The 11,319-nt window shown below is 44.3% G+C and overlaps 1 protein-coding gene across 1 annotated transcript; it reads left to right on the top strand.

Moving 5' to 3' along the window:
- Positions 1-2,679: 2,679 nt before the first annotated feature.
- On the top strand, positions 2,680-8,136 carry LOC126203716 (uncharacterized). Its single transcript, XM_049938091.1, has 2 exons — positions 2,680-2,902; positions 7,331-8,136. Exons 1-2 carry the CDS (start codon positions 2,755-2,757, stop codon positions 7,945-7,947), a joined length of 765 nt encoding a protein of 254 aa, XP_049794048.1. The 5' UTR covers positions 2,680-2,754; the 3' UTR covers positions 7,948-8,136.
- The last annotated feature ends 3,183 nt before the right edge of the window (positions 8,137-11,319 follow it).

The raw sequence follows: 11,319 nt of genomic DNA, 5'->3' as shown, positions 1-11,319 counted from the left end.
GACTGGAAACATGTTGCCTGGTCGGATGAGTCTCGTTTGAAATAGTATCAAGCAGATGGATGTATATGGGTATGGGCACAACCTTATGAATCCATGGATCCTGCGTGTCAGCAGGGTACTTTTCAAGCTGCTGCTGAGGCTGGTGCGAGGCAAGTGCAGTTGGAGCGATACGGGACCCATGATACGTCTAGATACGACTCTTGACAGGTGACACGTATGTAAGCATCCTGTCTGACCACCTGCATCCATTCATGTCCATTCCGACGGGCTTCGGCAATTCCAGCAGGACAATGCGTTCCCCACATGTCCAGAATTGCTACAGAGTGACTTTAGGAACACTCTTCCTAGTTTAAACACTTCCGCTGGCTACCAAACTCCCCAGATGTGAACATTATTGAACATATCTAGGATGCCCTGCAACGTGCTGTTCACAAGAGCTATCCACCTCCACGTACTCTTACGGATTTATGGACAGCCTTGCAGGATTCATGGTGTCAATTCCTTCCAGCGTTACTTCAGACATTAGTCAAGTCCACGCTACGTCGTGTTGTGGCACTTCTGCGTACTCGCGGGGCCCCTACATGATATTAGGCAGGTGTACCTGTTTCCTTAGCTCTTCAGTCTACCTCCATTTTAAAAATGTGTGTGGATTCTAGGACCACCGGCGGGCCGGATGAACTGACGTCGCGAGCCGTACCCGGCCCGTGGGCCGTATTTTGGTGACTGTTGCATTACAGCATGGCACAAAACAGTGTGTTGTGCGGTACATATATAGTTTTTTATGTTTATAGGTCAACCACTAAAATCATCGTATGACAACTGTTTTGTAGAAGAAATGTGGCTTCTATTCGTTTTTGTGCTTTCAATACACAAATCATACACTATAAAACTGAGTAATTTTGGAAGAATACTAGATACGACGAAATGGTATTGCTTAGCCATTACTAATGGCCTATCCCACCATAAAATAAATACTTCACACAGAAGGGAATAATTTGTTTGTTTCCACAAACCGCCTTTTCGATTCCCGTCTTCTGGGTCCACTTTAACTGCCCACTGTTTGGCTCTCTCATTTACCGAAAATACTAGCGTCATTACAGTTTTTACAGTCAGTGGGGGACAAACTAAAACTGCTCTTTATTATTTATATTACTGAAGTTATATTAGTTACATTCGTTAGATCCTCCATCAGTCAAAACGTAGTCTAAAAAATTTGTCGTAAAACCGAGAGCAACGATGGTCACCTAAGATTTGACTTATAATCTTTCTTTCGATGTTAAATTACGCCAAATGATCCGACAGAGGAGATACCCGCCGTACAGCAGAGTGTGTTAGCGCGCCACATTCGTGACTGGGAAGGCTAGACTACCTCAAATCGAATCCGCCTCGCCGATTAAAGATGAAGCATGGTGAGCCGGTCAGCCTGAACGTCGTTTTCAGGCTGTTTTCGGCATCCAGTTAAGTGAATATCGGTCTGGTACCCGCGTCCTGCCAAACATAAAGGCCACAGGAACATGTGGAAAACGCTCTCACACCTGAAACTGAGATTTGCTCTAGACTCAGACAGAAGGGTATAGTGATACCTTCCTGGGGGGGGGGGGGGGGGGGGGGGCGCAATGCCTACCCTGTAGAGAAACGGGAAGAGGCAAGAGGCAAAGGAAGATGAAAAAGAACCTACAAAGGACATGCAGAAGGGCACTAGGACCATTTTTTTCTACCTGTAAATGATTACACAACGGTACAGTTATTTGGGAGGTGGGGGGATGTTATAATCGAACTACACCCTGCTGCAGCCACAGTAAACGCAAGGGAAAAACGTGGCGACCTGAGTTCTCGGCCAGTTAGCGTAGTTATCACCACTGGCCGCTCTTTCCCTATACACATTACATTTACTTGCCATACCACTTCCAGAAGACGAAGACCGAATTTCGGAAACTGTTTCTCGTTGCCGTGTTTACATGTTTTAAGGCCTTAAAATGGTTTTGTTAGACGGTCAAACGCCGGTTTTCCTATCGTCTTTTTTCTACTGAAATGGCGTCTGGAAATCGATTTTTGTGTTTGTCTCATAACGCCCTTCGTTAGCGAACACAGTGCTCTCTGGTTTTTCAGTGGTGGGGGAAAGCTAGTGGCGTCACTAAACCCTACTTTTACTTTGAGTGGCAGGATGGAAAGTGTCAGCACTGCAGTACCGTAACTCCACCGAAAAGTAAGGAAGGATGAAAGGAAGATTGGGTTAAGTCCCGTCGACATCGAGATCATTAGAGACCTAGCAGAAGGTCGGATGCTGTCAAGGATGGGGAATGAAATCGGCCGTGCCCTTTCGAAGGAACCGTGCTGGTATTTGCCTGCGACTACTTAGGAAAATCACGGAGAACCTAAATCTGGACGGCCGGACGCGGATGCCGAAAACTAGGTATTCACATTAGCAGTTGTGGTGGGACTACGGTGTACCGCGAGCAGTGATGTCACTTCAGTGGCGCGTGTGAACGCGGCTTGAAGTGCGAAGCACGCGGCTGTGGCGTGAGTAGGTTCGGCGGTGGGGCAGCTGCATGGCGGGGACGTGGCCTTGTGGTGAGTAACGGCTCAGCGCCATGTTGAAGCATCGCGAACACAGATGGCGTGGCGGCGGCGCGTTCCATACTCGTTCGCGCCACGTCCTTGCCTATTATGCAGTCACGAGTGGCGCTCGGAAGCGACCCGTGGCGGAGACATCCGAGTGGCGCGCAACTGTTTTCGTAAATCTGAGCCGTCAAAATGCGGGACGATGTTGAGTTTAATGAAATGTTTTGTGAACTAATAGAAACATATCCTCAACTGTACGATTACACTCGACCAGATTATAGCAATCGCAGTGTACAAGATAAGGCGTGGCGGAAGATTGCTGCAACACTAAACGAAACAGGTCAGTCATTGATAATAAGTAATAGTATTATACTTTGCAGGGGGTGGTCAAAATTATGGAAACACCAAAGGTGCAACACATTACCAAGCCTAACACGCTGTAAGAAAACCGTTGCCAGTCAAACAGCTTCCAGTCGTCTCGGAATGAATAAACACAGGACCTGTGCTGTATCGTTTTCAAGGGAATCTTACGCCATTCTTCAAGAAAAATAGTGTCAAGTTCGGGATGGCGATCACGCACCATTCTCTTCAAGTCCGCAGCTCGTGGTCCAGTGGCTAGCGTTGCTGCTTCTGGATCATGGGGTCCTGGGTTCTAATCCCGGCCGGCTTGGCGATTTTCTCTGACTGGGGACTGGGTGTGTGTGTTATCCTCATCATTTCATCATCCCCATTCGTGACAGTGGCTAGAATGAACAGAGTAAAATTTGGACTGTGTAGAAATTGGGACTTTGTATGGGGCCCGCGCATTTGTGCGCCCCACAAACCAAACATCACCATGATTTTCTCCAAAGCAGACCACAAAGGCTCAGTAATATACAGGGTGTTACAAAAAGGTACGGCCAAACTTTCAGGAAACATTCCTCACACACGAAGAAAGAAAATACATTACGTGGACATGTGTCCAGAAACGCTTACTTTTCATGTTAGAACTCATTTTATTACTTCTCTTCAAATCACATTAATCATGGAATGGAAACACACAGCAACAGAACGTACCAGCGTGACTTCAAACACTTTGTTACAGGAAATCTTCAAAATGGCCTCCGTTAGCGAGGATACATGCATCCACCCTCCGTCGAATGGAATCCCTGATGCGCTGATGCAGCCCTGGAGAATGGCGTATTGTATCACAGCCAGAATGTAGGAGACGAGATACTGGCAGAAGTAAAGCTGTGAGACCGGGCGTGAGTCGTGCTTCGGTAGCTCAGTTGGTAGAGCACTTGCCCGCGAAAGGCAAAGGTCCCGAGTTCGAGTCTCGGTCGGGCACACAGTTTTAATCTGCCAGGAAGTTTCGTTTGTATCACAGCCGTCCACAATACGAGCACGAAGAGTCTCTACATTTGGTACCGGGGTTGCGTAGACAAGAGCTTTCAAATACCCCCGTAAATGAAAGTCAAGAGGGTTGAGGTCAGGAGACCGTGGAAGCCATGGAATTGGTCCGCCTCTACCAATCCATCGGTCACCGAATCTGTTGTTGAGAAGGGTACGAAAACTTCGACTGAAATGCGCAGGAGCTCCATCGTGCATGAACCACATGTTGTGTCGTACTTGTAAAGGCACATGTTCTAACACCACAGGTAGAGTATCCCGTATGAAATCATGATAACGTGCTCCATTGAGCGTAGGTGGAAGAACACGGGGCCCAATCAAGACATCACCAACAATGCCTGCCCAAACGTTCACAGAAAATCTGTGTTGAACACGTGATTGCACTATTGCGTGCGGATTCTCGTCAGCCCACACATGTTGATTGTGAAAATTTACAATTTGATCACGTTGGAACGAAGCCTCATCCGTAAAGAGAACATTTGCGCTGAAATGAGGATTGACACATTATTGGATGAACCATTCGCAGAAGTGTTCCCGTGGAGGCCAATCAGCTGCTGATAGTGCCTGCACACTAGAGATGGGCAAAACTGTTCTTTTCAGAGATTGGATCAGAACTGTTCACTCCCTGAAATGAATTAGCTCTTTTTCATGACTCACCACTCATTTACAATAGAAAATAAATGGCAGGCACATTGCCCTTTAAACTTGGTTTATTCCAGTACTATACCTGTATTTTGATCTTATTTGATCCTATTTTGAAGTAACACAGATAATGAGTAAGAATTTTGTATTGTTTATTGAAATTTCCACGATATGACAAAGTTTTTGATTATTGATTTATTTTGCACTATCGTGGTTTTTTGGGTGATCGGAAAATGTTGTAACTTGAGATTTACATTAACAATATATTTGGCTATAATGTATTAAAATTTCATTAACCTCATACAAATACATCGCAAGCCGTATATTTTTAAAGTGAACGTTTCCTTCCGAAGACGCCTAAAATCGCAAAATCCGTACCAGAATAAGAAAAAAAAATATAAATTTGACTGTAAAACGAAAGTGCTGCATATAGCCTTACGCAGAATAAAACAAGGAAAATATTGGTGTATCACATTTTGCGATACGTTTATCGGTTCGCTCGCAATTACAGCGTAAATTCGAGTGTCCATAATAAAAATCCTATGGTAAGAGTAGTCATCAGGAACCTAATCTAATCAGTTTAAACAAATAAAAATAAAATAAAAACGATTGATGTATACATAACATAATAATGTAATATACATAGCGGTATTACTACGAAGAACAATATCCAGTGGGGACGAACTCCGATGCAGAGGCGCTGAGTCGAGCAGGTCGAGCCGCGAGCTGTATTACTGCATGAGCTGAGACCGCAGAGACCAGAGTGACACCTGAGTCGCTTTGCTCAACGCTCTGGCTAGAGTCGAGACGGTGGGGTGAGCGTTGAGCGGGCGAGTTCCGAGGGTGGGGGGGAGCGGTGAACTCACCCGCTCCGAGACAAATCGTCCGTTCCCTTGCGAGCACGTTTTTGCAAGTAGTTCCTATGTTATCCGCTAGGTGGCTCTCTGTCCTGTTGCTCGCATCAACTGCCCAGAGAGCAGGACGTGCGACTGAAACGATCGCCGACAGAGTGCGATGCGAAGTTAAGCTGCGCGCACACTGCACACGGCAGACGACGCACAGAGACGGCACGGCATATGTGAAACACAAAATCCAATGGGGCACTGCACAATGTAGGCAGCCAAGGTAGAAGCAGGGCAGAGGCCGGCGCTGGCTGTGTTGTGTGGCGTGCACTGTGCTCTGACCAGCAGAGGCGCTGCTGATATGCTCCATCTCTCTCTCTCTCTCTCTCTCTCTCTCTCTCTCTCTCTCTCTCTGCCGTGGGAAACGTTTGGAGCTACCGTTCTTTTTTTCTGAATCACTGATTGTTCACTCCTTTGAAAGATTCAACTCTATGAATTAGTTCAAGAGCGGATCCCCCATCTCTACTGCACACGCTGTGCATGGTACGGAAATAACTGGTTCTCCCGTAGCACTCTCCATACAGAGACGTGGTCACCGTTACCTTGTACAGCAGCAACTTCTCTGACGCTGACATTAGGGTTAGCGTCAACTGCACGAAGAATTGCCTCGTCCATTGCAGGTGTTTTCGTCGTTCTAGGTCTTGCCCAGTCGCGAGTCATAGGCTGGAAAGTTCCGTGCTCCCTAAGACGCCGATCAATTGCTTCGAACGTCTTCCTGTCGGGACACCTTCGTTCTGGAAATCTGTCTAGATACTAACGTACCGCGCCATGGCTATTGCCCCGTGCTAATCCATACATCAAATGGGCATCTGCCAACTCCGCATTTGTAAACATTGCACTGACTGCAAAACCACGTTCGTGATGAGCACTAACCTGTTGATGCTACGTACTGATGTGCTTGATGCTAGTACTGTAGAGCAATGAGTCGCATGTCAACACGATCACCGAAGTCAACATTACCTTCCTTCAATTGGGCCAACTGGCGGTGAATCGAGGAAGTACAGTACATACTGACGAAACTAAGATGAGCTCTAACATGGAAATTAAGCGTTTCCGGACACATGTCCACATAACATCTTTTCTTTATTTGTGTGTGAGGAATGTTTCCTGAAAGTTAGGCCGTACCTTTTTGTAACACCCTGTATAGATCTGGTGACTGTAGTGGCCAAGGGAGAGGAGAAAATTCATCCTCAAGCTCACCTCACATAACTAGTCCTGAATGATGCGAGCTGTGTCGTCTTGGAACACAGCATGTCTATTGCGGAACAAACATTTTACCATGGGACAGACCAGACCAGCGAAAATAGTCACGTAGCCCTAGGCAGTAATGCGATCTTGCAGAGTAACTATGGGGCCCACGAAATTTAACGATATGGCTCCCCAAATCATTACCGAAGCGCCGCCATGTCTCATTCTTGGGACGTAAACTCAGCGAGAAGTTGTAAACAGGGGGATACAAGGGTCATCCGACCAACTGAGGTTCTTTCATTGCCCCACAGTCCAGGTTTTATGGCTTCGGCACCACAGTTTCTTGTTACAGGAACTTGCGTCACAGATCAGTGGATCTGGAATTTCAACTCGCCCTTAAATTCCCTGTTTGTGAACACTGTTCTAACGACGACTGACACTTGTCACATATTGTGGACATTGTTGATGAAAATACAACAATACAAACTGCAGGCTTCGCTAGCAGCTGCCTTTATGCTCAAACATGCGTCTCTCGCTGTTTCCATATTTTTCTTCACCCCTTTACATGTTGCGTAATTACTAGAGATGCCCCTACACTTAGAAGTGGACCCTTGGCTGATACTAAATTGCTTTTTTCTCCTTTCTAGTGATCAACTGTAAGGAGAGATGGAAAAATATAAGGGGACGATACAGCAAGTATAGAAAAATAGTTCGCTCACCTGATTCTGGAGCTAAACAAGTCGCAGAATACTACCTAGCATCACGCCTTCAATTCTTGGACAAATTTTTAAAAACAAGACCTCCGAAGGGCAACCTTGTCCTCGAAAACACTAAAGTTGAAGAAGTAGACGACAGTGTTTCAGGTGAAGCAGAGCATCGTGACCTATTGCGCGAAGACTCCTGTTCTTCCTCATCGGAACCATCTCCTCCTCTACGACAAGGTATATCACATGTGTCGCCTACACCACCTGCAGTTGCTAAATGCGAAGATAACAGGAAGAGAAAAGCAGGCACTGACATGCAAGATGCGAATGAAAGTGCTTTTAAGTATTACGTGGAAACGCAAAATTTGCTAGAACATAAGCTGGCGAAAGTAGGTGAACTTGACGCAGACATGGCTTTTCTCCAAAGTTTGCTTCCGGATATGAAGGCAATGACAGCTCAGCAAAAACGGAAGTTCAAAATTGGTGTTTTAAAGTTGTGTGACGAGCTCCTGGAGCAGCATCCTCAGGTCCCTCAACCTCCTTTACCCTCACACAAGTGACATGTGTGTTAACAGCTGCCAAACGGTTCTTCCGACCGCTGCTCAAGGCGTTTGAGGCACCACAGGATTAGCCAGAACTAATTGAGTGAATTACAAAGCATCAGTCTTAGCTGAATGCTTGAAACAGTTTCATGCGATAGAAATATTTCATATAGAAAACAGTTAGTTTCAGTATATTACTGAAATGTGAAGTGCCTAAACAATCATTTTGTAATATTGTTGGAAATAAATAGTTATCCATCACAACATATTGTTATTCTGATTGTAAGTGTTTAATGAATGAAATATCTATCTTGAAAGTGAATCTCAGACCGTTCCACAAAGTGCAGATTGTGCAAAGATATTCTGTAACTTACTCTGCAGTTGTCTGTCGTGCTCGTAACTGCCTGCTCAGGTGGTTTCCTTGCGCACTGATGTCCCCTGAGGTGCAGAAGTGGAAAGAAAAGGGGACCAAAGGGACATGCAACAGAAAGAGGGCGCTGGAAGGGGGTGGTTGTCGTCTGGGGCCGGTCGGAGTGGCCGAGCGGTTCTAGGCGCTACAGTCTGGAACCGCGCGACCGCTACAGTCGCAGGTTCGAATCCTACCTCGGGCATGGATGAGTGTGATGTCCTTAGGTTAGGTAGGTTTAAGTAGTTCTACGTTCTAGGGGACTGATGACCTCAGAAGTTAAGTCCCATAGTGCTCAGAGCCATTTGAACCTTTTTCTCATCTGGGGCGGGCTTTGCTAAATGCTCTACTAACTAATGGACAAAACTGAATCTGAATTTAATTTTCTAAATATTGTTACCGTAACATACCACAGCTAAAACCAATACCATTCATTAATGTGATATTTAGGAGTATATGACCAGTTAGTTCGAAGATTTGACAATAACAAATGGATCAAATGGCTCCGAGCACTATGGGACTTAACTTCTAAGGTCATCAGCCCCCTAGAACTTAGAACTACTTAAACCTAACTAACCTAAGGACATCACACACATCCATTCCCGAGGCAGGATTCGAACCTGCGACCGTAGCGGTCACACGGTTCCAGACTGTAGCGCCTAGAACCGCTCGGCCACTCCGCCCAGCGTGACAGTAACAACTTAAAAATGCCATATAACTACGAAACTGTTTTTTAAAATATTTTTTAACAGTTTAAATTATTAACGTCTACGATCCACTATAAGGTCTCTTTAGAAGTCAGAAAGCGCGCTCAAAGCGGAAGAACGCAGATTCGGACAAAGTTCCGACAAGGAAAATCAACAGGCACGGCAAGGACACGTCGTTTTAACGCCAGCGAAACGTCTACATTGAGACTGACGAAGCCGCGTGTTTGATGCGGTACTTTATGCCCTTATTAAGCATGATGTTAAGTACGTGCCATCTGATCAACGTATTTTGGAAGCATATTTTCTCACGGTCACCGAGGAAAAAGAGTTATAATTCGAAAGTGGATTCTTCCCATCATCTATAAATGAACGACTACTATTGTGTCTCATTTGTGAAAAGAAGTTTTCAGAGGAAACTATGACGACTTGCAGGCTAAGTTATAATCTTGGAAAATGACGTTCTGACAAAGTGAATGTGCCTATTGCATTTTTTTAAGCATTAACAGTGAAGTTTGAGAAACACATTCGAGGGAAGTTACTAGAAAAATCTGCTCTCAGAGCTGAAGCCACCTTGCATTCTATAATATCTCATTATTAATTTTGAATGTGGAAAATCTCACACAATCTAGGAAACACATCTACTTACCACAGTTAAAGAAACTGTCGGTGCTATGCTGGGCGCCTGCCGCAAGTGCCAGTATGAAATCAGTTCCTTTGAGTGACTGATTTAGGTTCACGAAGTGGAAAATATCACATTTTTCCAAAATATCTTCAGTAATACCAACGCATGACTTAGTTAAAATGTCATTAATATTATTAGTAATATTTTTTGGGCATAATCCAAATAATTACAGTTGTCTATAAATTCTAGCAGTGATGGAGCTACTATTCGAGGTAAACACTGACTGAATTTAAACTAGTAAGAATTGTGGTGGAGATGAAGTGATTATTTTTATTTTATTTATTTATTTGAAGGTAGGTGGAGATAAAGGGCGGTGGTGTGGGAGACGCTGGTCCCCACATGTAAACAAGGCCTTACTCTGGCTCAGAATTCACAGCATAAAGAATATTGATACAAGAATAAACGCAAATCAACATACATCTACTAAAGTCAAAACTTTGACACTACCTACGGCCTTCACCAAGGGAACACACTGGCTATTTGTGACTGGCTGTTGATTGCTAGCTTAATGCCAGGTAGCGAAACTCGCATATTTTCTGAACAAGCGGCGATCATCAACACACACATCTGTAGGCAATAAAAGAGAATGAAAAATAAAGACCGAGAATGTTGTATCGCTGCTAATAATAATACTAATTTGCAATAATGAGGACAGTGTCGAAAGATAATGAGCCTGTAAAACTATAACATCTGCAGTAGAAAGCTATTTAAAGAGCGAAATTAATTTTAATTTTAGTTCTGAGAATTACTGAAAAATTCTGTTCAAAACTGAGTGGAACTTCAGTTACGTAAAAGACGGTGGCAGTGACAAACTAACACAGCTTTAACACAAATGATAACATTATTACGAAATTCTTTCCAGTAATAGTTCGCTAAGTTTGAGCTTTTATGACATGTATAAAGTCAAACTTCACTTAACTTTGCGCTGTAGGCTTTTTGTCGTCGTCGTCTACGTTGTCGGTCCGTAGTCACCGACCGTGCAGTCCCGGAATTATCACTGTCACGGTAACCTTCTTGGTCCGTTCGTGGAAGCAGGAGGATCGCGCTATGTTTGTAGAATCCTCTCGCTTAACGTACCTACAGCTTAATGTACCTACAACATATAGATAAGATACGCTACATACAGTTAACATTTGTTAGCCACTAATTCTCGCAGTTTTGAATTTGTCGTTTCCCAGTCGATCACGACTTGGAATATTTAAGAGTACCACAGTACACAAAGAATAAGTTCATTAATATATTTATAATTTGATTAAAAATCCGTGGTACGCCTCAAACGGTCCCTTCTGTTCACAGTGGATACGTACGATCAAAACAATTATGCGGTGATTAGCATATCCTACGTTCAAGATCAACGATCTGAATATCAGTTAACGCCAAGAAAGTGCAATAACATATTGCTAATTTAATTTGACAGTCCGCGGTACCCAGAGCGGTTCACGTTACTATCGGATTTTTTATCATGGAGACCTGAGTTTAAGCTTTACAATCGAAGCAATAAATCTATTGCAACATGAGTTATACCAATGTTTTTTCTTGTCTTATTCTGCGTTAGGCTATATAGAGCCCTTTGGTTTTATAGTTCAATATGTATT

This window comes from Schistocerca nitens, chromosome 9 (genome assembly GCF_023898315.1).
Source record: "Schistocerca nitens isolate TAMUIC-IGC-003100 chromosome 9, iqSchNite1.1, whole genome shotgun sequence".
Lineage (NCBI taxonomy): Eukaryota > Metazoa > Arthropoda > Insecta > Orthoptera > Acrididae > Schistocerca > Schistocerca nitens.
The sequence above is the reverse complement of the archived record's forward strand: the minus strand, read 5'-3'. Positions and strand labels throughout refer to the sequence as shown.